Below are 25,821 nucleotides of genomic sequence, written 5' to 3' on the forward strand. Positions count from 1 at the left end.
ATGTGCCAGTGTTTACTACAGCAAAACTGAAGTACTGCTAATACGCATTTCTGAGTGCATTTGTCATGATTTTTCCACGTTTATCGAGCATTAACGTCTACAAACCCAACAAAAACACTTTGATTCAACTTTACCACGTTGTCTCTACATTGTCACACGTTCGGTAAATCAGCAAATCACAACACAAAACAAGTTCCAAATGATGTTTAATGTAACGTCGCCAACTGAGAGCTCCTACAACAGCGCAGTATTGTTAACTCGAGAATTTGAAAATTAGAACGCGCTGATTAAAGATCTGATTTCATGGCACCAAAGTCCCCTTCGTTAAGTATCATTCTCATTTGCCCTGGTCTAAAATATTTGTAAACATATAATAAAACACAGTTTTATAGGTGAAATTGAGGTATTATGATTATTTTTACACTTTCTATTGTACCCTATTGCACAAATTTTTGGAATTGTGAACGCATCCTTGTGTACAGATGCTTTGTTCTAGTGAAAGTTGATTTTTTCTTCTCCAAGCCAACTTCTTATCGAAAATGTTGGCATCCGTCTTATTAGGAAGGAGTAATATTATTGAAGTAATACTGTTGGAGTACATCTTTTTTGTAACCATAAGTCCTCTTATTATCCATGTTCAAGATGCTTTAGAATATAACCATTACCTATTTATTACCTTTGCAGCTGCGTAAGATTAAGATTAAGATTAATTAATAAGTAAGATTAATTTGATAAAATTAACAGGTCAATTAAAACGTCCCCGACCTGACACATAGATGGCGCTACTAGATTTAAATCCATATGTTTTTTAGTTAGACCTAACCCTCAAAATGCGTGTATAAATTTGACAGATGTCGGATCATTAGTTTATGAATTATAACATTTTGAGTGAAGCAACTTTTGTTATTGTGAAAAAAAAACGATATAAAGGAATTTCGTGTTTTGAAAAAATATGACTTTTTGAAGCGAAAAAATACAGTTTAAAAATACAGCAAAAACTTGATGAGTTTCTGGATACTGCCTCAGGCAAATAAACCATCGAGGATTAGTATGCTAAGTTTAGATGTGGTGAAATTAGCAGCGAAGACGATGAAGGCAGTAGACGCCCAAAAGAGATTGTTACCGACGAAAACATTAAAAAAATCCGCAAAATTTTGAACCCGCAAAATTTTGAACGGTCGTAAATTGAAATTTAATGGAATAGCAGACACTCTAAAGATTTCAACTGAACGTGTACATCATATCATTCACGAATATTTGGGTATGAGAAACCTCTGTGCAAAGTGGGTGCCACGTATGCTCACTTTTGACCAAAAGCAACGACGAGTTGATGATTCGGAGCAGTGTTTGAAGATGATCAAGCGTAATAAACCCGAGTTTTTGCATCGATTTGTGACAACGGATGACAGATGGCTCCATCATTTCACTCGGAAGTCCAATCGACAGTGCACACGATGAACCCGCTCCAAAGCGTGGGAATACGCAACAGTCGACTGGCAAGATTATGGCGTCTGTATTTTGGGATGCGCGTGGAATAATTTTCATTGACTACCTTGAAAACGGTAATCAAGGACCAATGAAGGACCATCATCAGCGACTATTACATAGCATTATTTGACCGTTTGAAGGACGAAATCGCCGAAAAACAGCCGCATTTGAAGAAAAAGAAGGTACTGCTTCACAAGACAATGCACCGTGTCACAAGTCAGTGAAAACGATGGCAAAAAATATATGAATTGAGCGTTAAATTGCTTCCCCATCCACCGTATTCTCCAGATCTGGCCCCCAGCGACTATTTCCTGTTCTCACGTCCCAAAAGACGCTGGGAAGAAGTTTTCGTCAAATGAAGATGTGATCGCCGAATCGTACTACAAAAATGGTATCAAAAAATTAGAGGGTCGCTATAATCAGTGTATCACCCTTGAAGGGAATTATGTTGAATAAAAAAAACTAATTTTTCCAAAAAATATGTTTTACTTGGTAGGCCGGGTTTGGCTGTTATTTTGCTTGGTTAAAAGTGAATTGTTTTGTTTACCACTTGAATTATTAATATTTGTGTTTTCAATACAATAGAACGAGTTAAAAACCATCTTAGCAGCATTTGATTTATGGCACGACAAATACGAACAAATCAAGATTTAAATTCTTCCAACTGGTCATGGATTTCGCTTATTGGATCGCAGCAACTAAAGTCAATTTGTAAAGCAGTTAAAATTAAGTGTAAAAATTAATTTTGTCCAGTGACCAGGCCAGTTTTTTATCAGACACGTAAAAATCGCCAATGTTTGTATCCTTCTGCCTGTATTCATTAGCATCAATCATGTATTGGAGGTTTGTTTTCCCCATCACCAAAACCTTGATTGCATATTTATCCAGCTTGTTTGGAATGTAAATACAAAATTAATATTTGCATCTAAACCTGACCAATTGTTCAGTAATTGTCTCTTCGGGTCCAGGAATATAATTTGACTTGATATTGTTTTACAGTTACCAAAAATTTTCTGGGAGGCACAAAATTAGTTGAAATATCATTTCGGTCATCCTCAAGCATCTGGCTAAGAATTTTCTTTCAAATCTTTCTTTGTCCACGAATAAAAGATATAGTGTGTCGGAAAAAGCAAGATCAAGCATTTCATCTATTGAATGATGATTATCATTTATGAGTGCAGCCAAAATCAATATTACAATAAATATACGAATCTCTAAATTAGCATTATCTCAAGGAGTCATTTTACTTTTAATTAAGTTTTGAATTTTAGATTATTTCGATTGTTCATGGTAAATTATGAAAATATGGATTTCTGCATATGGGAAATACTCTTCGAAGATTATCAACTATATTTGTAATTAATGTTTTGATGATCTTTTTTAGTTGACCAATCCTATTGCAAAAAAATATTTTCAGGAATATACCCGCACTAAAGCACTAAGCTGGCAAATCGCAAAGCATACTAATAATTAGATGTTGGGATAACCACCAACATGAATTGAGTCAACTTCTTCAGTAGGTTCGGTAGATTCAAAGAAAGAAACACCTCTTCAGTAGCATAGTTATTTCCATCTGGTCTTTGAATGTCATCTACAACATAGTTGTCTTCGTCTTCGGAAGTTTATTTCGATTTCTTTTAAAATTGTTCCTTCATGCCAGCACAGATAAGGAATGTAGAGTGAATAAAAGAACTGTTACATTGTTATATATGATAATAATCACCGCCATCTATCGGTAAAAATTCAAACAAATGTAAACAACGATTTTTAATATTTCTCAATATAACATGATAATTTTTCATTTAGTATTATTGAGTTATTTGCTGAATACAAACTCTAGTCATGGAAAGCTCTGAATTGAATTTTCAACGTTCACTATTTTTGTTTGATTTTGCAGTCCGTCGAACGCTTTTATACGATTCTAACGATTTAAGGGTGATTTTGAAGTCAATGACAAAATGAAAATCCATTTCAAACTTTTAAAGAATCTTTAGGCTGCGTAGATATTGATAATTGAACTGTTTTCAGATGACAGATGGGGAAAAAATTATATAACCTAAAAATACGATAAATGGTTACCACGCAAATTGACTGAAAATTTCACCACGAAATGCTTGCCACGAAACACCGGAAAAAAATTGTGTGACGTATTCTGACTGACGATGAAAACTGGGAAAAGTTGATCTACTACGTCAATCTGAAGCTCAAAAAGTCATCAGATAATACTAGGTAGCCATCCACATCGACATCGAAAGGGATTATTAATAGCCATAAAGCCTTATTGTGCATATGGTGGGGTCAGCAAAGCGTAGTGCACTACGAGAGGCTTAAACCAAATGAGATTATTACTGCAGATTCAAACGTATTTTTAGAATTCACTAGACTGATTGTTTTTTGTTCAAATGTTTTTTGGTATGACTGGTACAAGATTTTAAAATGTCTAAAAAGTGCCTAAGTGGGTCGTCGAACGCTGATCAGAAGTATAACAGAATTTTAAAAAATATTCTGATTAATATATATTGTAGCAATGTTTCTCAATAAATGCCTATTTAAGTAAAAAAACAGTATGAGAATATATACAAGCACCTAATAAAAGACCTCTGATTTTATAATATATGATAAAAATTTATTAACTTAATTACTGATAAATAACTACTGATTTAATACTCTTCGCCAAGATGTAATTCATGTTTTAACTAATTTTAGGAAGTGTTTTGCGGAGGCACTTTAATAGGACCTCGATGGGTACTAACTGCAAGTCACTGCATCAGAAAACAATTGAAAGTGCGTCTGAATACTCACGATTTACGAGAATCTGATGAACGATTGAATAATGAACAGACAGTGTACAAAATGTTTGTTCATCCAAAGTAAGATCTTTTTGTTGAAATTATATCGATTCTGCTAACCATATTTAATATTTTTGTAAAGCTTTGAGATAAAAACGGTAGACAATGATATTGCCCTGCTACAATTGCCCAGATCTGTACGACTGCCCGTTGCCTGTTTGCCAAGTAAGAAACCTAAGGTGGGTAAGTTGTGTTCAGTGATGGGATGGGGTAAAACCGACACCAGACATTCGTATGGGGTGCCGATATTACACGAGGCTAAGGTATTATTATTACTATTTATGCAATATCTAAAGTTAATTATTGTTTTTGTTTTAGTTACCTTTAGTTGCCCACAAGATATGTAAACGAGCATATAAGGAATTGTTGATCAGTCAGAACATGTTATGCGCGGGATGGAAATCGGGAAAATCAGATACATGTGCTGGAGACAGTGGGGGAGGATTGATGTGTCCGATCAAGAAAAGGTCTAAGATCTTATATAGGTACGTAGGGTTATATTTATTTTTATTTATTAGTGTATTTTTTTTGACAAGGCAATCAACAACATTATTCAGTATTATCGGAGTTAACTTCGACGCAAAGGTTTGGAAATTGTTTTTTATACTAACCTGTTTCCGAAACATCGAGGAGCATTGAGAATATTTCCTTATGCTTTATATTTGAATTGCTTAATAATTATTTTCATTATGAGCCTACATCTAAAAGAAAATAGCATTTGTATGTGCCCAAAACATCGTACCTTTGACGTTATCACCTCACTGAACCTATTTATTCCAATTCCAAAAATATATACATATTTCTCTAAACACTGTTTGGTGTAATAAAAGCATCTCAAAAGTGTAAAGTGGTACCTTTAATATACCTTAAAGAATTTTAATTTCTATAGTTTTGGTACTCACATAGTGCTTCCATTTGAGTCACCAATTATGAACTACAAGGGTGGTTCAAATATGATGGAGACAAACGCTGTAGATGGCGCGCATGTATGTTTTGAAGGTCGTGGCTTGAGTATGTGATAGCAGGGTCACTTACGAACAGTGTGGCATAGTTTTCGTTGGGAGCGCATGTTTCACGCCCGAAACGCTCATTACACTCCCAAAAGCAAGATGTTGTCTAAAGAGTGGAGGAAGAAGGTGGAAGGGGCACCAGTCAAAGCGAAGACATAACTAGGTCCGCGGGTAAGGTTCTGTGTACGGTGTTCTGGGGCTGGCGGGGCGTGCTGTACATCGATTTCCTGCGCACCCAACGTACCATTAATGCTGTATGCTACCCTAACCTTCTGAAAATTCACGTGAAACCCGCTTATCGCTCGAAACGGAGGAGCATTCCAGCGCGAAGTGCGATTCTTCTCCAGGATAACGCGCGCCCTCATACCGCGCGTCTCACGCTCGATACAATATCGGAATTAGAGTCCGGATTTATTAGCCTGTGTCTACCACATGTTTGGACCACTGAAAGATGGCCTCGGAGGTCAAAGATTGAACACCGACGACGAGGTAGAGGAGTTCGTGCGCACATGGCTGCCTGAATTGCCCAAGGAATTCTTCGATACCGGTATCAAAAAACTTGCGAAAAGATGGACAAAATGCATAACTAGTGAGGGGAAATACCTAGAAAAACTGTACATTTTTTCAATAGTCAATAAACGTGTCAGATTATTTGTCTCAATCATATTTAAACCACCCTCGTAATAACAAAAATTAGCAAATTATGAAAAACTCATTGAACGAAGGTATCTATTGTTATTTTATTTTGATTCTAAACCGTATTTATTTTAGCAATACCTCTTCTATATGTTTCCACCTGTGGATCGACAGTGTAAATTTGCCTAACTCTTTCTAGCTAACATCCCTCGGTTTCCTTATATCGGCTCGCAAAATGTATAATGTGCACTATAGATCATTGTAACATAAAATTTCATTAATAATCTAACAGTTTGAGGCGATCTCCTTAATAACGATCTTTATCATGCAGGTTTTATTGTAGTTTTTTATGCTCTAATTGCGAAAAAAATATAGAAATTGAATGATTGTTTTACAACATTAATGCCAACAAGTTATATATGTTCCACGTTTAACAAATCAAGTTGAAATAAATGTAATTTAGAATAATAGAAGAATGCTATTCAATAAGGCCATATTGGAGCACGTTTGAAAGGTAACAGCCCATAAAATAGTCTGAATATAAACATAGCGTCACTTGTTCAGCTTGCTGCCAAGCATCTCCGAATTGTTTGAACTGTTGTTCTTTTCCTCAAACCATTTTAGAAGAAAAATGACTCATCCCAACTGACCAATTTGAATCTAGAAATAAAAGCTTAATAAATTTTAAATGCATAACTGATATAACTTTTGAAAAAAGTAAATTTGTTCAGCTATATTTTAGCTAAAAAAGTGTTTAATACAGTATGAAGCTAGATACTCAAATCTAACATTTCTAATCTTCACACCAGAATAATACACGGCAATAATTAATAAGAATAAAACCGATCAATGTGGGTGTACTACAAGGTAGTGTCCTATCTATGGGTGAAAACTATGTAGTACATTCATCAGACGCTTATTAAGTTAGGATCTGAGATCTAAATTTTAAGAATAGTATTAAAGAAAAAATACTAGATGGTGAATAACTAGATGTAATATATGTGCCAAGTGTTTTTTTTTAATTAAAAAAAAACTTGGCCAAAAGTTATTGCGTTTTAAAAATGGAGATTTTTTGCTACCAAAAAGGGAAAACTGGGGGTCATAGAAAATTATGTCGAATACAGTAAAAGTAATAGTAAGAATGTAATGGGCTGTGTTTCCATCTGCGAATTGATACTGAAACGAAATCTTTAGTGACACTGCAAAAATTGAGAAAGACTGGTTTGTTTTGATGCATGATGCAGAAAAGCCAAAAACAGACAATGCACGTCATAGATTGACGTCGAATATACTGGCAAATGTAGTTTGTAAAAATGAAAATTTATTTTATCCTAGTTGAAAAGTGACATAATGCTGTTTGATGCGTCGGATCAAGCAACCAAATCAGACTATAAAATTCGATTTCTGTTGATCGAACCTGTTGTCAAATATCAATTAAATTCTACAAAACGTTAATGATAATAATTAGAGGTTACAAACCGACAAACGTTGTAAAAAAATTCTAATTGCAGCAACATTGCGAAGTGCTGTTTTATTGGATAGACTATACACTATAAACGGAACGCTACAGAGATTGGCATAGCCCCTGGACATGGATGATACGCAAAATTGTGAAGTGTCCCACCATAAATTCCATATTCCATTCATATTTCATTCTTTTGTTCTTCAACCAGTTTGAAATCTGCTGCCAGTATAATGCAAAATTACCTTGAGAACATCGGTCAATAGTATACCTCTTAAGGTTTTAAAATTTCAGCTTCAAAATCATCTATCACCCATTTTTGTAGAATTAGAAACAGCCCAAAACACCCCTCCCTGATTTTGGATAATTACTTCATACCAACAAAACCATATGCTAAAATATTGGGCCTTGGCATGGACTAGTATTAATGGACTAGTATTAATATTAAGGGTCTATAAATCTACAATCATCCCCAAACTAGATTATGATTGGTCCTTATGTAATTCAGCATCTATTTTTATGAAGAATATAAATTAAATCTTTAAATTAATCTTTAAATCTAGTCCTGTAACTAGCATGGGATGCCTCACGTTTACAAAACCATTTCACTTGGAATAATAAAACTGGCCGTCAAAGAAAATATAACAATAATTGCTCGGCCTAAAGGTAGCTCTGAAATCATAAACTCTTCTATCATACTTTCATCAGAAGATATTTAAAAAAAATTATATACCTCTTATCCTCCAGGATTCAATATATTCACAAATAGTAAACAAAATTCAAGTATTCCAGAATAACGTGTTGCCTAATGCAGTAGACGCATCTTGGTCTGTAGGTAATGCATGAAAACTCAGAAGCGCTTCACCTATTGTATGGACGATACGCTTGTCGCAGACTGAATAGGACTAAACCGTCGGAAGTTGAGTGCGTGAGTGAAGGGGTGTTAGGTGTGAGAAAGAAACTATAGATTGTCGTTGGATAGACTATATTGTGTGGATTACAATGGTAATTGTTAGCAGTAAATTGATGGTTAGTCTAGGAGAACAGTTTAAATAATAAAAATTTATTTGTTTGTTTAGATATTGTTTTTTTTTTCGATACTTATTAAGTACGTTTGGTTATTAATTTTATGTATATATTTTTAAATTCTAAACATTATAACTATTAATGGATAGTTGCCTTATTCTTTTGGGGTTCTACGGAACGCGCAACATACAGAAGGGTTCTAGCTTCTCAGCTTTCGTTAATTGAAGTCGCCAAAAGGTTCTAACGTGTTGAGGAGATTCTAAACCGATAATATTAATCAAACTTATTTTCCGTCGATAAACATAATTTATTGTGATGTTCTTATAAGTAATTGTCCAATTTTTTCCAGCATACAAGGTATTACAAGCTTCGGAGATGGATGTGGGATCCGTAATAAGTTTGGTATTTATACTGCAGTATTCAATTACGTGAATTGGATCAACAGCATTATGGATCACTATTCCTAAACTTGTTAGTTTTATTTTATGCGTTACTTAAAGATTCACTCTAATATTGAGATTATCTCTAGAGCAGTAGCTACAGTGAACTGAATGTGATACCTACGCATACATTTAAAAAATCGTGTTACCTAGTCAACTTTACTGTCGAAAGATTAAAATATGAATAAATATTTGATAGCAACGCACCATTGTTTTTCCCTTCAAATATAATTTGAAGCAACTTTGTACACTTACTGTGTAACTTAACTTTCAATAGATATTCACCTGATTTTTTTTTGTAAAATACTGAACTAGTAACTATGAACAGTGGAGTGTAAAATTTTATAAAAATATTTTTATACAAAATAAGTGCCTTTAATAGAGGAGTATGTGGTTCAGGAGTTAAAAGTACAATTTAGCACCTTGTAATCCTGTATTTACAAAGCTCTCTTAATAAGTCTGAAATGCGGAATTAGAACAATTAAAAACTGCCACGTATAAGAAATGTAGTTAATAATGAATATTTTAACATTAGTTTGCCTGTGCTAATATATGTATTATGAGAACAACAAATAAAAACAATCCTCTAACATTTGTTTTGTGTTTCAATTACCCATTATCCCACAGTCATGTTTTTATTTTATTGAATATATTGCAGATTTAAGAATAGTGCCGAAACAAATGTCATTATCCTTACCGAAATTTTGAGTATTTTTTTTTATTAAATACAGAGAAAATGTTCATCGTTCAATTAAATAATAATTATGCTTTAATCCATTGAAATCAGAAAAAATATGTTGAATTTTCTGCACAGACGCTATTTACATTGTTTCCAAAATATTGCAGGGAAGTGGACAATATATAGTCTATGATTGGTTCGTTCTGCGCATGCGCATTATAATAATCTAGATTTGATTATAAGAATTTAATGAAATTCAGAGAAAAGTAACAAAAAGGCTAGTTTTTTTATCGGTAATCAAAGAAATGAAAATATTATAGCGAAGCTGAGAAGGTAAATCTAACAAAATTACCAGGATACCTGGATTTTCAAATATCATATAAATGTATAGTTGGAATTTGTTATTAGATAAAAGTTAAAGATAATAAACAAAGAGAAGAGAAGAATCTAGACATACTAAGTACATTTAGAGCATATTGATGATGCGAAAAATTCAGAAGCGAAGGAAATACATCAATAGCATATACATACTTATATTGCTGCTGTTACTTCGATATTAAAATATACCATATTTGACAGTTATTTTGTTTCATTTCTTTATTTTTCATTAATGTTTCTAATCCCTTAATTAGTAACTTTTATCCTCTTAAAATGGTCATCTATTCTAAACTAGCCTTTTTCTAACTTTATGTTTAGAAAAAATTATTAGAAGAGTTACGTAAACCGAAAAAAATAATAAATCACAACGGCTCAAATCTTGTTAGCAATTTATTTCACACTTTCTATTAACTGCACCTTATATTTACACTATCCTGAAAATGTATGACATTTTATTTAAATATCTACTTTTTGTCAATGTTTGACAAGATTGTAATATCTGCAAAATCAGAGAGTTCTAAGTTTTTTCTATGGTTCTAAGTTTTTTCTATGGTTCTAACGTCTACAAATATGGCCATTTTCATTCGTACCTTTACTATAATCTTAAAACAAATACTGTTTTCATATTATTTAACATAAGTATCCCTATGTTCCATAGCAATTTATGAAATTAGTGTTACAAAATTATAACATTTTACTAATTAATCATTGTTTTTTTCGAATTGCTTGCTGCTAATTTTCTCTATTAAATAATAAATAATTATATTATCTTAACAAAGATTATCTAACAACCCTAAACAACAATGCGTAGCTGTGGAATATGTCAAACCAGTTTAGAATAAATGCGTATGGGTACTTTTACTGTCGTTTAACTAAATAACTTCTGTAAACAATGAAAATGCCATACATAACCACACTAAATTGAAGTACAATTCATTTTATTTAATTGCTCATACGCAGAATGATCCTATCATGCCCTACACCTTGTTCACTTCCATATAATTTATATACAAAACAGGAAATAATGAGGTAGCGCTGATATCACCAACCTAGATTACATATATTATTTTTGTGGCTAACAGTTTTAACACTCCCCCAGCACAAATGATAACAGATCTCGGTCTGTCTAATTACAAAAATACTGTCACAAAATACGTGACAATACCAGGCTTCTTTAAGAAAATAATTTGCATGAAATCCATTTTGATATTGGGATATACCCATGGTAATAGGACCGTTACTCCAGTTAACGTTCTATATATCCTGTTTGCCTTAAGCATGTTTATTATAACTACTTACTAAGTTTTCTACTGTAACTTCATCATTGAAAATGACAAAAATCAAAACAAAAACCATACATTTCCAAACGTTCCTTTCCAAAACTTGTTTCTTACCTACTAAAATGTTATTATAATACAAACTAAATGAAACAACAATTATCACTTTACATTTTTTATTTATGAAACTTTATTATTACAATATCTTAGATATCTATATATACAAGAATATCATTCCAAACATAAAGTGCATGACATTACATATAAAACTGATCCACACAATAACATACGAGAAGGAAAGTAGATTGTTTCCTTTACCCTCAGTAACCTTATATGAATTGTTCATTTAAATAATAGAAACAATGTAACTGTTTGAAATATTTAATCCTCCGCGGACTATTCAGAATTGTTCTGCGCCCAGTATAACCTGCTACATATAAGGAGCAGAATACAGGTTCTTTGAAGTCAGATTTAAATTTAAAGACCCTGTACATCAACAATTTTGAAGATTCTTCATATGATGTTTATCCATAAAAATAAAAAAGCATATAATCAAGTACCTATAGTGAATAATTCTGAATCACAAAATAACTTTTCTATTATAATAGTTCAATAACGTCGCACACTTCATCATCATACCAAAAATATTACTTTTTATTTGTTTGAACGTATATTAACTGCTTGAAAAACCCCTCAGCATGCTGTCTAACAGTGAATAGTCGGAATCGTCAGAACCGGTCGATAACGTGGTCCAAGTAGTGTCATCACTGTCGCTGCCGTTGTCATCATCGCCATTATCATCCTCGTTGTTTTCATTATTCTCGTTATCCTCATCAGCTAAATTTATGACGACATGATCTAGAATTAATATCTCTGTGGTATACCGAATACAGGGATGATATTTTCCATGAGAAACAAGAGTATTGAAAAATATAGGGTTGTTCAATTGGGAAAAGTTTTGGTCGAGTGCGCTTAACCTGTTACTTAGTACTCAGTCATTAAGCATCACGTCTAAATGATACAGCCTTAGTAGCAAAATGAGAGTTAGATAAGAGTTCAATTTTGGTCGAAAAATCCAGTTTAACGACAAAGCACATTTTTTATGCATGGCTACAAGCATTTACAAAAGTTAGATTGCTGCGAATTTTGCTGATAAAAAATAAAAGGTGCATTGATACTGCGATTTTTCATTTTTGAGTTTTATAATGAATCGATCAGAGAATTTAAATTAGAAGAGATTATAAAATAATGGGAAGTTAGAAAACAACGAAATTTTAAATATTACTTACGGTGAATCAGATGTCAAACAAATATTTACAAATGGTATAAGTTAACGTATAACGTTATAAGTATACAGATAACGATTGCAGCGGGTGGAACGGACAACCAACCATATAAATAATATGAAAAGAATGAAACATTGAAACCCAATCAATTTAATTTTAATAACAGTCAGATTAGAAATCAATGCATCTCTGCACCTGCCAATTTCAATTGCATGTTCGTGAATTTTTCGTAAAACCTTAAGAGGTCGTCGTTTTGCAAACATAGATGAGATTAAAAGTAATTCGTTGAATAGCCCAAGGCTATCATAGAGAACGAGTTCAACTAGTATTTGTGAATTGTAAGAAGTGCAGACATAAACGCATACTATTTATTGGGAATTAAATTATATGGAATATATGGTCTATCCAAAATAGCAGTAAACTTACGTCATCAAAATGTATAATGTATTGCCAATTGCAGTTTGTAAATTCGTTTCATTGCCAGGCAATATTTTCCGTCTCATTTTATTCCAGTTAAAAAAGGATATAATGCTGTCTGATACAATGTCTACAAAATTCTTCAAAACATTGGTGATAATAGGAAGTTATAAACCGGCAAACGTTGTTTTGGCGTTTTGCTTGTTTTAGTAAATTTCAAATCGCTGCTCAATGTTTTATTTCTCTGGTTGAAAATGCCAAGGCCAAATAAATTATTAATCAGAAACAGATTACGTCCCTAATCAAGAACTGCGACCAGGAACACGGTAATGGGGGCATGCTCTTACCAGTAAAATGCGGGGTAATAGGGGGGTAAGTATTGATACTAGTAAATATTAAGCTGCTGGGGTTATTATTGGAAATATTTTACTGTATTGTTGCTGCACTGAATAATAGCGTGGGCACTATAATTAAAATCTCCCAAATTAAAGAAAAAACATATAATTTTGGATTTACCAAAAAGAAAGTATCTACATACTTTGATGCTTAACTCTATTCAAGATTAAATTTATGAAATGTTTAAAAACAGTGAGTATTATTTTCAATATAAACATAATTTAATACAATTATATCACACGAAACTGTTAGTCTGGAAAGTATCCATGCTCTTTGAGGGATATAAGCCCAACAAAAAATATCCCAAGTGGTCAGCAAAGGCTGTAATTAAGGATTGGCTTGTAAAACATAAATTAAGTTTTGAAAATACTAATATTAAAGAACGAAGTATTTCAAACTGTCACTTGATAACTATAAGTGAAATGTTTAATGGTGTTTTATGTAATTTAATTTTTTAGAAAAAGCCTGAAAAAAGTCATAGAGTAGATCAGATGGATGGCATATTCAACAAATCAAATTGTTATGGGATTTGGCAAATAATTACTACAGTAGATATGCAGGTCGAGAAAAATATACAGACAACAACTGTTTAGATATGTGGAAAGGATTGTCTACAATAACACCCTAGTTTGAACGATCTTCATCAAACACGCAGAGGAAGAAATTGATAAATGGTGGAATTATAAACTAGTGTTAGATTTGAAATTAACAACTTAGTTAATGACTTGAATACTGGCTCACAATGTGACTGTGAGTGAATGGTGTGGGATTATGATTCAATGCTGACAATACCAAGACAGGGTTATGAGAGTGCAAACAGCAAAAGGTGAGTATATAATTAATATAAGATAACTGCAGAAAGTCATATTGTAGAGTGTCAATGATTTATACAAATAGATATGTGTGTATTAGATATATGAATATTTATTTAAAATGTACGAATGAATACTAATCGTTTTACAGATATAAAAAAATGCGTTAGTAAGAATGAAGTGACTAAATCTAATTTTATCAAGAAAAATACCATACAGAGAGTAACAAAAGAGACTAAGGAGAAATACAGAAATATAATGATATCAGAAAAAGTTGACAAGAACACAGCAATGAAGGAAACAAGAACTAAACATAAAAAGGTAAATAGATTCTCTTATGTAAATAAAATACATTTCTTGGATCTTTTATAATTATTAATTAAATGGATTAAGCCTCCAGGGGATACCATGGGTGGTTTAGAAAGGAGTTCAATGTAATAATAATAAGATAACTCTGACCTATAAACTATTCTGGCTCTTTAATTAACTGTAATTTATCTCCTATAATATATGCATTAGATATACTATATTAGAATTTTGTTATATATGAAAGCTAAAATAAACTAAAATGGGTAAAATGCCAATGTTAAATACGGAAACATTGCACCGTTTCGACGTCATAAATTGAGATGACGTAAGTTCACTGCTACTTTGGATAGACCATATATTGGATATCCTCAATGTAGATGAATTAATACATTTAATTTCCAAAAATAAAAATTCCCGTTATATTTGGACACACATCGTACGTAACGGGCTTTCCAGTATGAACCCGCCCTTATTGAAAAACCCTATACAAAAGTTTTTCGGAATTCAATGTTGAAATATTGTTTAGCAGTTATATAAAATACATTTGATCAAAATTTAGAATATCAACAACTTATTACTATAGACATTAGGAGAATATCGAATTAAATTATATTTTGAACTCATTCCGATTATGTAAATGATAAACTGCAAATACAATAAAGTGCCAACATATAAAAATAATTAAAGGTTGAATTACCTTCCACATCTGATCCATCATCGTCACTATTATCGTTGTCAAGATCATCCTCGTCATCTTCTTCCTCATCCTAAAATAAAAATACAATACAAATGTTTGTAATATAAAAGGCAATAATATCACTCACTTGCTCATCTTCGTCATCACGCCTGCGACCAACGTCATATAACCGAACCACAGATTCTTGAACTGAGTTATACATGCCTTGATTTTCGACTAATGATATTTGAGTATCATAACAGTTGACGGCGAGGTCATAGATGTTCTTCTTCACGTCAATAGTAGCTATAAATAAAAACATCATTAATAATCTCATAACCAGCTTTCCTATAAGAAAGAACATACCTATACTGGAATAATCATTGGAATCGACAGTCTTAAAACTGGTATCAAATGCAGTATCCCCCTCATTAATCTCCCGCTCCATTGATATGGCGTAAAGTGCACTATTAACAGGGGAGAATATTACTGAACACTGATTCAGAACTGGAACAGTTTTCAGTAAATGGAATGTCCTGATGTCCCAAACTTCTGTATTTGAGATTATCTAACGTAGGAAAAAACGTTTAACGAAAACAATATCAAAGTAATTAAGAAATAACTACCTCCAAACCATTGGGATGGAAAACACCACTCTGGTTTTGATTAAGTTTGTCTAACTTGTGAATCGCTTTGCCCGCATTCACATCAAACAAGACACCATCGGATAATACAAGCTCGTCGTTTATACTGAAAGTCGCCTTATTTTTTGTATATTGATTGCTAACAGTTGGGACGAGTTTTGTTATCACATTGCCCGTGGTTATATCAAATATCTAAAGAAAAAAATAAACAAGAAGTATGATAAAATGAAACATATTTACACATATCTTACTGTGGCGACTTCTCCTTTAGTACCAATAACTCTATCTTGTAGTACCTTACTAAATTCTACATGCTCTTCGTCATTAAATGGCACCCTAAAAATAAATGAATAGTGTTGTGTTATAAATGAATAATAAATAACAATATGATTTGAAAAAAAATGTTATTTTTGCTTACTTCATATCAAAAGTTTTAATTCCCCATAATGCGGATACTGGTCGGCCCCACGTTGAACTAGTTAAAAGAAGATCTCCAGTTTTATTTGGTTCTATATGTACAACATAATTATCATGGGCTGAAAATGTACTTTCTTCATTTGCAGAAAGCTTATTGTAGATATGAATATCTCCATTAAAATCTCCCACGACAACACTATTTTTGCCAGGTAAAAATTTGGCACAGGTGAAAAATCCCTCTTCCGTTGAAGATCTTATTGTTTGCACTGGACAAAATCTTGAATGAATAAATTTCTTGTCCATAGTTTTTGATTGATAGCCGACCGCTCTTCTAGCGCATCGTATCACAAAATTATTGGCAGTAAGAAGTTTGGGTTTTGGATCTGGACATTTGTGCGGAACAAAGAGATTAAACTGTGGACAGGTGGCCATTGGGTTTTTACACAGTGCATGCTGATTGGTCAGGTATTCTGTAATAATTGATTCTAAAGTAACTCTTGGTAGATCAGATGTTTCTCGATCTTCCGAAATATGTCCTGGCTGTCTCACATGGGGTTCACTAGAAACCTGTTTTTGAAGACGCGAATTTTGTGCTGGTGTCGAAGGTGAATATGGCACAAGGGGTGCTTTTTTAACTAATTTGATTGTTCCAAGATTAGGTGTAGCACCATTCACATTTGCAGTTAGAGAACTAGGAGTCTGATTACTAGTTGGACTAGTTTCTGATGAAGTACTAGAAGATGGTAAACTTCGATGTACCGATGAAAAATTCAATCGCGTTCTTGAGGGTGTTAAGTTTGTTGTGTACCTGAACTTGCTTGGGTGCTGTGAAGATAAAGATGTGATGGCGCTACTCAAATTAGCATCTCTAACTAGCGTTGAAGCCGTATCAATAAATCCTTTAGTAACTAAATGTTGATGTATTAACTGTAACAACTGGCGATCATTAAATTGTATTTTGGTTTGAGCTACTATGTTAGCCTTATGTATTCTGTGAATATTTGCTAAAGAAACTTCTAAGTCATTCCCGCCATACTTTGTCTTACCAGATAATCTTTCCAATAATTCTAGAGCATATTTTTGAAACATTACATGTTCCTGTCTTTTTTCTTGTAATATCGGATCGCGCATTAAATTTTGTAGCTGTCCACTAGTGAATAACGGAAGTTTTGATACAATCTGTCTGACTGTATCTGACCTTGCTAGTCCGGCTAATGCTTTACATGCGAGTGTTCTGATACAATCAGCATCAGTTATAGGCGTTTTAACATTCATTAATTGGATTAAGACCATTATACCACTATTTGCTCTGACACAATCCCACACTTTTTGTATTAAGTCCTCTGAACTTTTATATTTCAGTTTCTTGCTTGGCGAATTTGCAGCACCTTGAGAAAACCTCGAAACCGTTCCACCGACGCGATTGACCGGCGCACAAACACAGTTCACTAAAACTTTCAACGCCGACTTTTGTACATCAGCGTCTGCTACAATTTCACCTTCGGCGGCACCCAGAATTATATTGAATCCAATGGTGATACTCTCTTCTGGAAGATCTACCTTCTCACAGAAAAGCAATTGAACCTTAGGCATTACACAAGCAATAGCAAGAACATCTAGAGCCGAACGAACAGTTTCTGCCCGCCCACTGTAATTCCATTCGTAGGCGAAAGCAATTACTTTTAGCAACAATGTAACACCCCCAAGTTTTAACAGTTGATCTACGGGCGACCAGTGACACCTAAAGGGCATATTTTGAAGAAGAAGTTCGATATTTTGTTGAATTTCTTCAGGAGATAATTTACAGGCCTAAAAAATTAATATTAAAAATTATTTTTAGTGATAATTAAAAATACTCCTTACTTTATATGGTGGAAGGGCAGGTAAAAGTGGTGTTAATTTTTCACTCGGCCTTAACTGTGATCTTTTAAATATCTCTGTTTTAAGATATAAATGAGCTTCTAAATATCTTCTATATGCGACACAAACGTGCCTAACAATTTGTCGCGCAGCACATTCTTGATCTTCATTCAATTGTCCCGTATCTGTGTCAGGTAATAAAATTGGTAATGTCGAAATCTGAAAAGCAAAATGATCTTAAATAATAAAAATTTTACCAGTTCAATAGCTGTTTTATTCAAATATGGCTAACATTAATATACTAACCACGTTATGTAGTTTTCTTAGTCCATCTTGTGTATCGAATTCATCCAAAATTACTTTGAACTGAAATGTTAACCCAAAGAACATAATTGCTTGGCATCTACCTGAGTCATGGGAGCATTCCAACAGCCATAACGCATATCTATGGAAAGTAAATAATGAGTTACTGATATTAATATAATATACAGAATTAAGCTTACTTTACAAGATTAGTAATAATAAATTTAGGCAAGCAACACACCCTCTCCATAGCTTCCTCACAATAACCTAAATAGTATAAACATATTGATACACCTGTTGCTGCGATAGACGGCCTGGGAACATCCAATAATGCCTCAAGACCTCTCATATGAATGAATTCAATTGAAAATTTTTTATGACACAAAAGAGCCGCAAGGTATTTCAAAGCTTCAAAAGCTAAACGAGCCTCTTTTGTGGCACGGACATTAACATAACATAGTATCAAATCAAGAGCATTGTTATCCTGAAAAGCATGTCCCAAGAATTCTTGATATTCACCAATTGGTGTTAAATAACGTAGAATCAATATCTGACGTGTAGCTATAGTTGGAGGAAATATTTGTACATTTCCTATCATGAAATTTTCCAATTCTGCCCATGATGAATTACTGGTTTCAACATAAAGAGTGTGATTTCTTTGTGGACTAATATTTTGCTCTGGATGAGAAGAATGAGCTACAGTTTCAGGATCTACTTTTACCCTCTTCCTTCTATGAAGGTCATTTTGGTATGATTGTGGACTTGTAAATTCACCTTCTGGAGGTTTTTTTCTTTTATTAGGTGATTCGTTTGGGGCACCATCCTTTGATGTTCTAGCATCTTCTAAACTATCAGTAGATCCATTTGCTGTAAAAAAAGAACACTTAATCTTCAAAATAATTAATGACATAAATCAACTTACATAATACAGTGTTTACTTTTATAATGCCATCTCCTCTATAAGGTGGTGATTTCATGGAAGAAAAGTGAGCAAAAGGCCTTGTTAAATTAGCACTAGTACAATTTTTTGTGAACTCTGAAGAATTTTTTAATCTTTTCAGTCTTTGTAATAAAAGAGGCACTAAACGACTATTCTGTTCTCTAAATTTAGCAGCAATCTCAGGAATCTCCATTGCTGCAGCTAATACACCTGTTGAGTAACTCTGTAGTGGTTCAATTGAATTTGTTACCCACTTAATTAATCTATGAATAAGTGTGTCCATATCCTAATATAAATAGAAAATATTATACCAAAAGTAGCATTTCCATTCAAACTGTCTTACCTGAAATACTACAGAAGTTTCTAAACCTGGCATTAAATCCAGTAATAAACGGCATGAAGCAATATTAAGCTGATTAATATCTCTATCTATGATATTGTTTCGACTGTAGTATGTATCTCTCAAATAATCATTCAATAACTACAATCATAACAAAATATATTAAGTCAAAAACTAGTTAATAAAAATGATTCGTTTGTTTACCTTACTCATGAAATTATCCTTACGAAACATTATTTTTAAAATTTGTCCCAATTTACAATCTGGATCAGTTCTAGAAGGGTGTCGTTCGTCAAAGGGATCAGGATCCATTTTTAAATAATTTTCTGTTTCAACCTCAATTATCTCCGCCATCCTAAAATTTAGTATAACAATAATCACAGTAAAGAAAATATAACTAATCAAAGTCACTTTGTGAGGGTTGGGACCGGATCATAATTCGACTGTGAATGTTCTTCTTCCCAGTTTCGTATTAAAGATGTTATTTCATTAATTATATTGGAACTCGTATTTTCACCCATTTTTTATGACAAAATTGTTTAAAAACAATAATGCATGAGGTATTCTTACATAACCTAACTTCTCAGTTGTTTGGATCAACTTTACAAAAAGTATAATCTTGCTTTACACTTGTAACAATTGTTAACAAAAGCAATATATATTTTTAAAAATTATATTAAACTCGATAATGAACAAGACTACATTCTACCCCACACAAATAATATTAGTTTTGACATATTACCATGTTTAATTCATTTCAGAATGTAACTTTATATATCAGTATAGCCAACATAATTTTACAGCTTATATTGTAATTGAGATTTTTCTAGAAAGTATAGGTAGAGCAAGACCAACCAATTACCTGAACCGTTTTATTAAGTATACATTCTTTGTTGTTATACAATATAATAATTTTTCCTAATGAGTAGCAACTTTTGTTCTGATTCTAGTGATATTTAGTTACTAAAATTTCGCAATATCTTGCAAGTCTTTGGACTGTTTTGTCAATATTGTCGGTATTTAAATATATTTTCGTTCGCTTTCAACAATTGATTTAAGCAAAAATGAGCGGAGACAGTAGTAAAACTGATCAATTTGATACCTTGTTCCTTAGTATTGCTCAACATCACCCCGAAGGGGCTCATCAGGTAAAACAAGAATTAACTCTAACCTCTATAAACAGAATCAATGAGATATTCTTTGGATTTTTCAGCTATTGGATACTTTTGTTGGGTTTCTGGGAAGGAAAACTGATTTTTTCACCGGAGGCAATGAAGGTGATTGGGAAAAGGTAAATAATAAATTACTATTTGGCCAAAAAAACTAATTGTTTGTATTGCAGTTGGTTATGAATACCTTTAAAAAACATGAGAAAGTAAGCCGTTCTCGACATGAGGCTGAATTAAAAGAACGTAGAGATAGGGAGGCTGCTAAGAAAGCAAAAAAACTTGAAGAAGAAACAGTTAAACCTGCTGAAATAAAGGAATTAACAGATGAAGAAGCAGAACAGTTCCAAAAGGAAATTGATCAGAAAAATGACAAAGCAGCAACCACCGTTGATGACAATAGTGGAAAGTCGAATGCTTTTGCTTCTGGTTCTGCAACAACATCGTCGAAAATTGAAGATGATGAGGATGAATCTGAAAAGGGAAAATTAAAACCGAATTCAGGAAATGGTTGCGATTTGGAGAAGTATAAATGGACCCAAACTCTTCAAGATATTGAGGTAAGTAAAAAACTATAATAGTAAATATGTGTAATGGCAGTAATAATTGTGAATTATTAATAAATTATTTTCTTTTCAACATTTGAATACTATAACGCGGGTTATTTTATAGGTTATGTTCGTTGTACAGTTTCCTTTAAATAGGATATTTTGCATTGGCTAAAGCCCGATAGATTTCACTGAAATAAGTATTGATAAAAGGGGAAAATTAACCCTTTAATAATCCCATTTCTTGAATTACTATGGTTCTTTTCTTTTCAATACTAATTTATTTTCACAGATTTATTCAAGTATTATTGTGATGGATATAGTGGAATTGGGTAATAAATAACTGGTCTAAATTGCTATTATAATTATTATATATTGAAAGAGACATAAATGCAGATAAAGCTTGGAAAATAATTCAATCGCATTTATGATTACAGAAAAACTTAAATTTGACTAAATATAAATACCTGATAAATACTGTACAATAATTAAATTAAAGTAAAATCTTTTTACATATCACAGTAAAAATAATGAATACTAAGATACATTGTATAGATTACACTAAAGTTATAGATATTAAGTAACTATGGTCGTAAGTTACATTTTGCTACCTCTTAAATATATATAGTTTTTAGATCATATAATTATTTCCAGAAATAAGGTTTTCATGCTATCCATGCACGGTTATTTATTTATTAATGATTTATTTATTTATTAATCTAGAATTATCAAAATGGCACAGAGAATGTTTATATTGGACTCTCTATTTGTATCCAACCTTATTTGCTAGAAATTGTATATATGAAGGCCCATTCGTATGCTTTTTCCTCTAAAACAATTAATGCCACTACAAAGGATCAGGGTATCGTTGAACTCAAAGCTACTTATTGGCTTAACCTAGTGCAAAGTGTGGTTTTCTTTTGGACTAATATCAGTATCTTTGGTTCCTGGCCCTCACTATAAAAAAGTCAACCATTAGTATATTTAAACTTATTTTAGGTATTTTATACGCTTACTTTCTAGGAGTAGTATTGCCGTTAATATGCCCAGGGTGAACAACACACTCATCGTGGTAACCAAGATGGTGAGCTGATGTTTGCGACAACAGCTCCTCTTCGCCATGCTCGGTCTAGCGTTCATGTTCACCACAGTGAAGTGCATCGAACTGGCAATTGATACATTGTCCGGATCAGGTTTTCTGTTAATTTTTGGCAGTGAAGCCAAGAAAGCATTATCTTGGTCATTCCTTTCCAAATAGTACTGGATGTTTTGGTCTCTGGTGCTCATCGCACCGACACTCGCTTGACTCTCCACATCTTGCTGCTGTTTCTGATGAATTTGAGCTAGATTGGCGGCTGTTAGTAATAAAGACCCTGATCTGCCACTCTAGAAAAGTACGAATTTATTAGTATTTTTAATAGAAAATCCGGGTGATTAATATCAACGGGTGTTTGTTTGTTTGTTTATTCTTGGTATGAACTGATTTAATTGGAATTTCGAACCTACTACTAATTTATGAATAATGCATTGGTATATTGTGAAACTATGGGAAGTTGTGGAAGGCCTAATGAATGTAGGACAATGTCGATGGATTGAGACATAAAGGAAGAGACATATGAGAATTGAAATAAACACGGGCATATATATTTCATAATTAATTTTGCGGTCTTATTTCAAGTCTTTTATCCCAAGTAAAGATTCTCTTGTTTAATGACTAACAATACATATAACAAAGTAGTGTGTTTGGTAAAATAGTTTTATCTTTCTCACACCTTGACCTTTTTGGGAACCAGATTTAATGCTTTAATTGTTAAATAACGACGGGTTGTGCAATTGATAAACAGTTCGCTTTCAACAATAGGATTTGAGATCGTTATTGTACACAATAACGGTGGCTGTTCCTTTAGTTCTGTCATTGCGATTTCATTGACGAGTTACTTATTATTTATTATTGATTGTATTTAATTGTATACCTTCGTGGTGGTATCGTGACGACCAAGATCAAGGGAAAAGATCGTCATTCTGTCGGAATTTAAAACTTGCCGAGGTGGTCGATATAGAAAGGAGTTCGAATAGGAATAGGAATCGTTTTCGGTTAATAAATGATAGTTACCTGGGTACTACTAGTACTTGAAGTTGAGCCCTGTGAGCTACGAGCTAGTGTGGGTCTAGGAATGTGCCAACTCTTGTCGAGATCTGCGGGGATCTGAAACAATGATAAATACGATTACTAGATTGTCGTGGAAGTTTTAACAGATAATTGATTTGACGTAACCCTTATCTACGTTGTTTATTTGATATAGGCATTTTTTGAAATCATCATATAAATCATATTATGTAATTATACGAATAGATATGCAGTAATTATTAACCTTGCACGCAAACAGACCTGTCTTCGTTTGTATTTTAATGAACGTGCAACTTAATTATAAGAAAAACGAAAACAATTTCGAAATAGTCGATATTCCCGGTATTAGATCGCACCTTGATACCTGCTGAGATCTTGTACAGAAACGAAAATATGGTTACACATTTTTAGAGGTCGTTGTATATTTTTTTTTGTAACAATACCTTTCCACCCAACATTGCATAACCAACTAATACGAAATTAACAAATTTTTGTAGATGGTGGCATTTGTAGTAAGTAGAATTTAGTTAATTATTACAGATGCGCTTCCTAAAAGTGTTCAATATATGATAGTGATAGTTTTAGTAATAGTACTGGCTCGTTATGGAATGTTACGAACTTTGTCGTTATAAATGTGACCTTTTTCATGTAATGAATTAATCGTGTTGAGGATTGTTGTACTTTTTATGCATACAGTTTTTTTTGTGCCTTATCTATCATTAGTAATGGTCAAGGTACTGTGGTCGTGGTTTGTTTACAGGTGTCTATAATTTCTTACAATAAAGCGGTCTAAGTTTTTATTTCTCTTTGAGTAGTTGATGCATTTTGAATTGGTGTTTGTTTCTCTAATTGAAATACTGGTTTTGGTTATGTAGTTTCGTTTTGTTATATTTATAATATTTTTTTAATAATTTACTATATGTTCAAGTATATACGTAGACATGGAATATTTTGTTTTATGTATTTGTATAGCAAAATTATTTATTAATAATAATATTAATTGAAAAAAATCTTTTTGTCACTGTGTGTGAACGGGTAGGGGAAACAGGAAGGAGGCTCTTTTTATTTCAAAAAGTTTATTTAATCCACCCTCTGAGTCCAAGTGTCTTTTTATCGCGGCTCTGGAAAATAATAGGATATAGGTCAGTGCGGATATATATGTTCTCGATAGATAGTTGAGAATGGACGGTAGACCTTGCCGCGGCATTTGCCTGCTCATCCCCAGGTATCCCAACGCGAAAGGGGATCCACACGAGTATTAGCAAATGTCCAGCCAGCAAGGGTGATCGCAGGAGACTTAGAGATTGAAAGTCTGAGGATGAGCCAATTTGCGTTTGGTTGGATAGGCACGTAGTTTAGAGCCTGGTGTGTGGCGTATAAGTTTTCACATTATAGGCAAAGACTGAACCAAGTCCTGTACTGGATTTGGAGCCATGAACATGTGCCTGTGTTCTCGGTAGAGGGAGAGTAGTTAAAAAAAATGTTGCTCTTGTGTAATCAGAAAACCAAAGTTTAAACGTATTTTTCTCGAAACTATTTTTTTTCACACAGTTGACATTACATCGCCATTTCTATTGAACTGACTTATTTGAAATTTGGTGTGAGCTTATTATATAAATTCTTCCATCGTATCGTATTGTAATTATAACAAAATTTGTATTTTTACTTTTTTTAGATAATTCGGATATATAAAAAAAAACTTTAACAAGGTTTCGTTTTAATAACATATCCTTAAAGGATTAAGACTAGATTTTTAGATTGCCTTAAACTCTCCATTATAGAATATTATTTTTGTGTTTTTTTTTAATTAATTTAGTTTTATTCGAGTTATCACAAACAATACTCTTTATTTAATATTTTTTAACTGGTGTTTTGTAATAAGTTGGCATTGAAACCGATGGATATCGCGAAATAAATGATCGATCACGCTTTATCTCAAGGATGGCGTACCAACTGGACCTACGCCTCGTCCGCATTGGTGTCTCTTTAGCGGACCAGTTTTGATTTCAATGGTATGGTTGCAATTATTTCGGTTATCAATGCAGACATGCTTCTGATAGATGCGGAACCCCAGGGCGGTTCTTGTTGTTTCAGCGTGATCATCTACGATATGGTAAAATACTGACGTACGTGCACACGTAGCGAGACAGCTGACATTTCGACGATTTTTTTTTCACGTGAAATATCATTAACGTTTTCGTTGTGTCGAATAAAAAGAAATAAAGAAAAGGCCAGGAGGATTGTTTGTTCTGCATTGTTCGATACCTGGTGGTACGTAGGATGGAGATGCTCTTCGTAATATGGGCGTTGAATCAGAAATAGTTGGTTATATAA

General features: G+C 33.0%; 4 protein-coding genes and 1 non-coding gene across 9 annotated transcripts in view; 3 read left to right on the top strand and 2 right to left on the bottom strand.

Annotated features, from left to right (window-relative positions):
• The window catches only part of LOC143202327 (coagulation factor X), a 166,319-nt gene extending 152,371 nt beyond the window's left edge, over window positions 1-13,948 (top strand). The window contains exons 5-8 of one of the 4 annotated variants that reach the window (XM_076413784.1): window positions 4,195-4,358; window positions 4,420-4,600; window positions 4,656-4,822; window positions 8,821-9,506. In XM_076413784.1, coding sequence (XP_076269899.1) covers window positions 4,195-4,358; window positions 4,420-4,600; window positions 4,656-4,822; window positions 8,821-8,938 — 630 coding nt within the window. In that variant the 3' untranslated portion in view covers window positions 8,939-9,506. Of the gene's footprint in view, window positions 1-4,194; window positions 4,359-4,419; window positions 4,601-4,655; window positions 4,823-4,873; window positions 5,080-8,192; window positions 8,347-8,820; window positions 9,507-13,802 lie in introns of those variants that run through there. The other 3 variants (XM_076413787.1, XM_076413788.1, XM_076413786.1) reach the window with 3 other exon arrangements.
• Window positions 7,511-7,613, top strand: LOC143203289 (U6 spliceosomal RNA). Its single transcript, XR_013007312.1, has one exon. It is a non-coding gene; the product is annotated as a U6 spliceosomal RNA (small nuclear RNA).
• Window positions 11,405-20,415, bottom strand: mahj (LisH and WD40 domain-containing protein mahjong). 2 transcript variants are annotated; one of them, XM_076413770.1, is made up of 14 exons: window positions 20,057-20,415; window positions 19,850-20,000; window positions 19,649-19,786; window positions 19,288-19,591; window positions 18,566-19,232; window positions 18,369-18,507; window positions 18,066-18,281; window positions 16,204-18,011; window positions 16,037-16,121; window positions 15,768-15,977; window positions 15,508-15,709; window positions 15,290-15,447; window positions 15,163-15,232; window positions 11,405-12,082 (listed from the first exon to the last, which is right to left on the bottom strand). In XM_076413770.1, exons 1-14 carry the CDS (start codon window positions 20,164-20,166, stop codon window positions 11,919-11,921), a joined length of 4,422 nt encoding a protein of 1,473 aa, XP_076269885.1. In that variant the 5' UTR covers window positions 20,167-20,415; the 3' UTR covers window positions 11,405-11,918. The 2 variants fall into 2 exon arrangements, with proteins under 2 accessions (XP_076269885.1, XP_076269884.1); XM_076413769.1 differs by having other exon boundaries at window positions 11,405-12,103.
• A 9-nt stretch (window positions 20,416-20,424) lies between these two features.
• Window positions 20,425-25,821, top strand: part of nudC (nuclear distribution C, dynein complex regulator) — a 300,536-nt gene continuing 295,139 nt past the window's right edge. The window contains exons 1-3 of the mRNA XM_076413799.1: window positions 20,425-20,793; window positions 20,859-20,936; window positions 20,988-21,371. Coding sequence (XP_076269914.1) covers window positions 20,710-20,793; window positions 20,859-20,936; window positions 20,988-21,371 — 546 coding nt within the window. The 5' untranslated portion in view covers window positions 20,425-20,709. The remainder of the gene's footprint in view (window positions 20,794-20,858; window positions 20,937-20,987; window positions 21,372-25,821) is intronic.
• The window catches only part of LOC143202340 (uncharacterized), a 32,596-nt gene continuing 28,926 nt past the window's right edge, over window positions 22,152-25,821 (bottom strand). Inside the window, exons 2-4 of the mRNA XM_076413805.1 lie at window positions 23,473-23,565; window positions 22,376-22,745; window positions 22,152-22,316 (exon numbers count right to left, since the gene is read on the bottom strand). Of these exons, the coding sequence (XP_076269920.1) occupies window positions 22,291-22,316; window positions 22,376-22,745; window positions 23,473-23,565 (489 nt within the window). The 3' untranslated portion in view covers window positions 22,152-22,290. The remainder of the gene's footprint in view (window positions 22,317-22,375; window positions 22,746-23,472; window positions 23,566-25,821) is intronic.

The sequence above is a fragment of the Rhynchophorus ferrugineus genome, unplaced genomic scaffold, assembly GCF_030347505.1.
Source record: "Rhynchophorus ferrugineus isolate W39M unplaced genomic scaffold, kcgeb_rfMv2 rfM9, whole genome shotgun sequence".
In the NCBI taxonomy this organism is placed as follows: Eukaryota; Metazoa; Arthropoda; class Insecta; order Coleoptera; family Curculionidae; genus Rhynchophorus; species Rhynchophorus ferrugineus.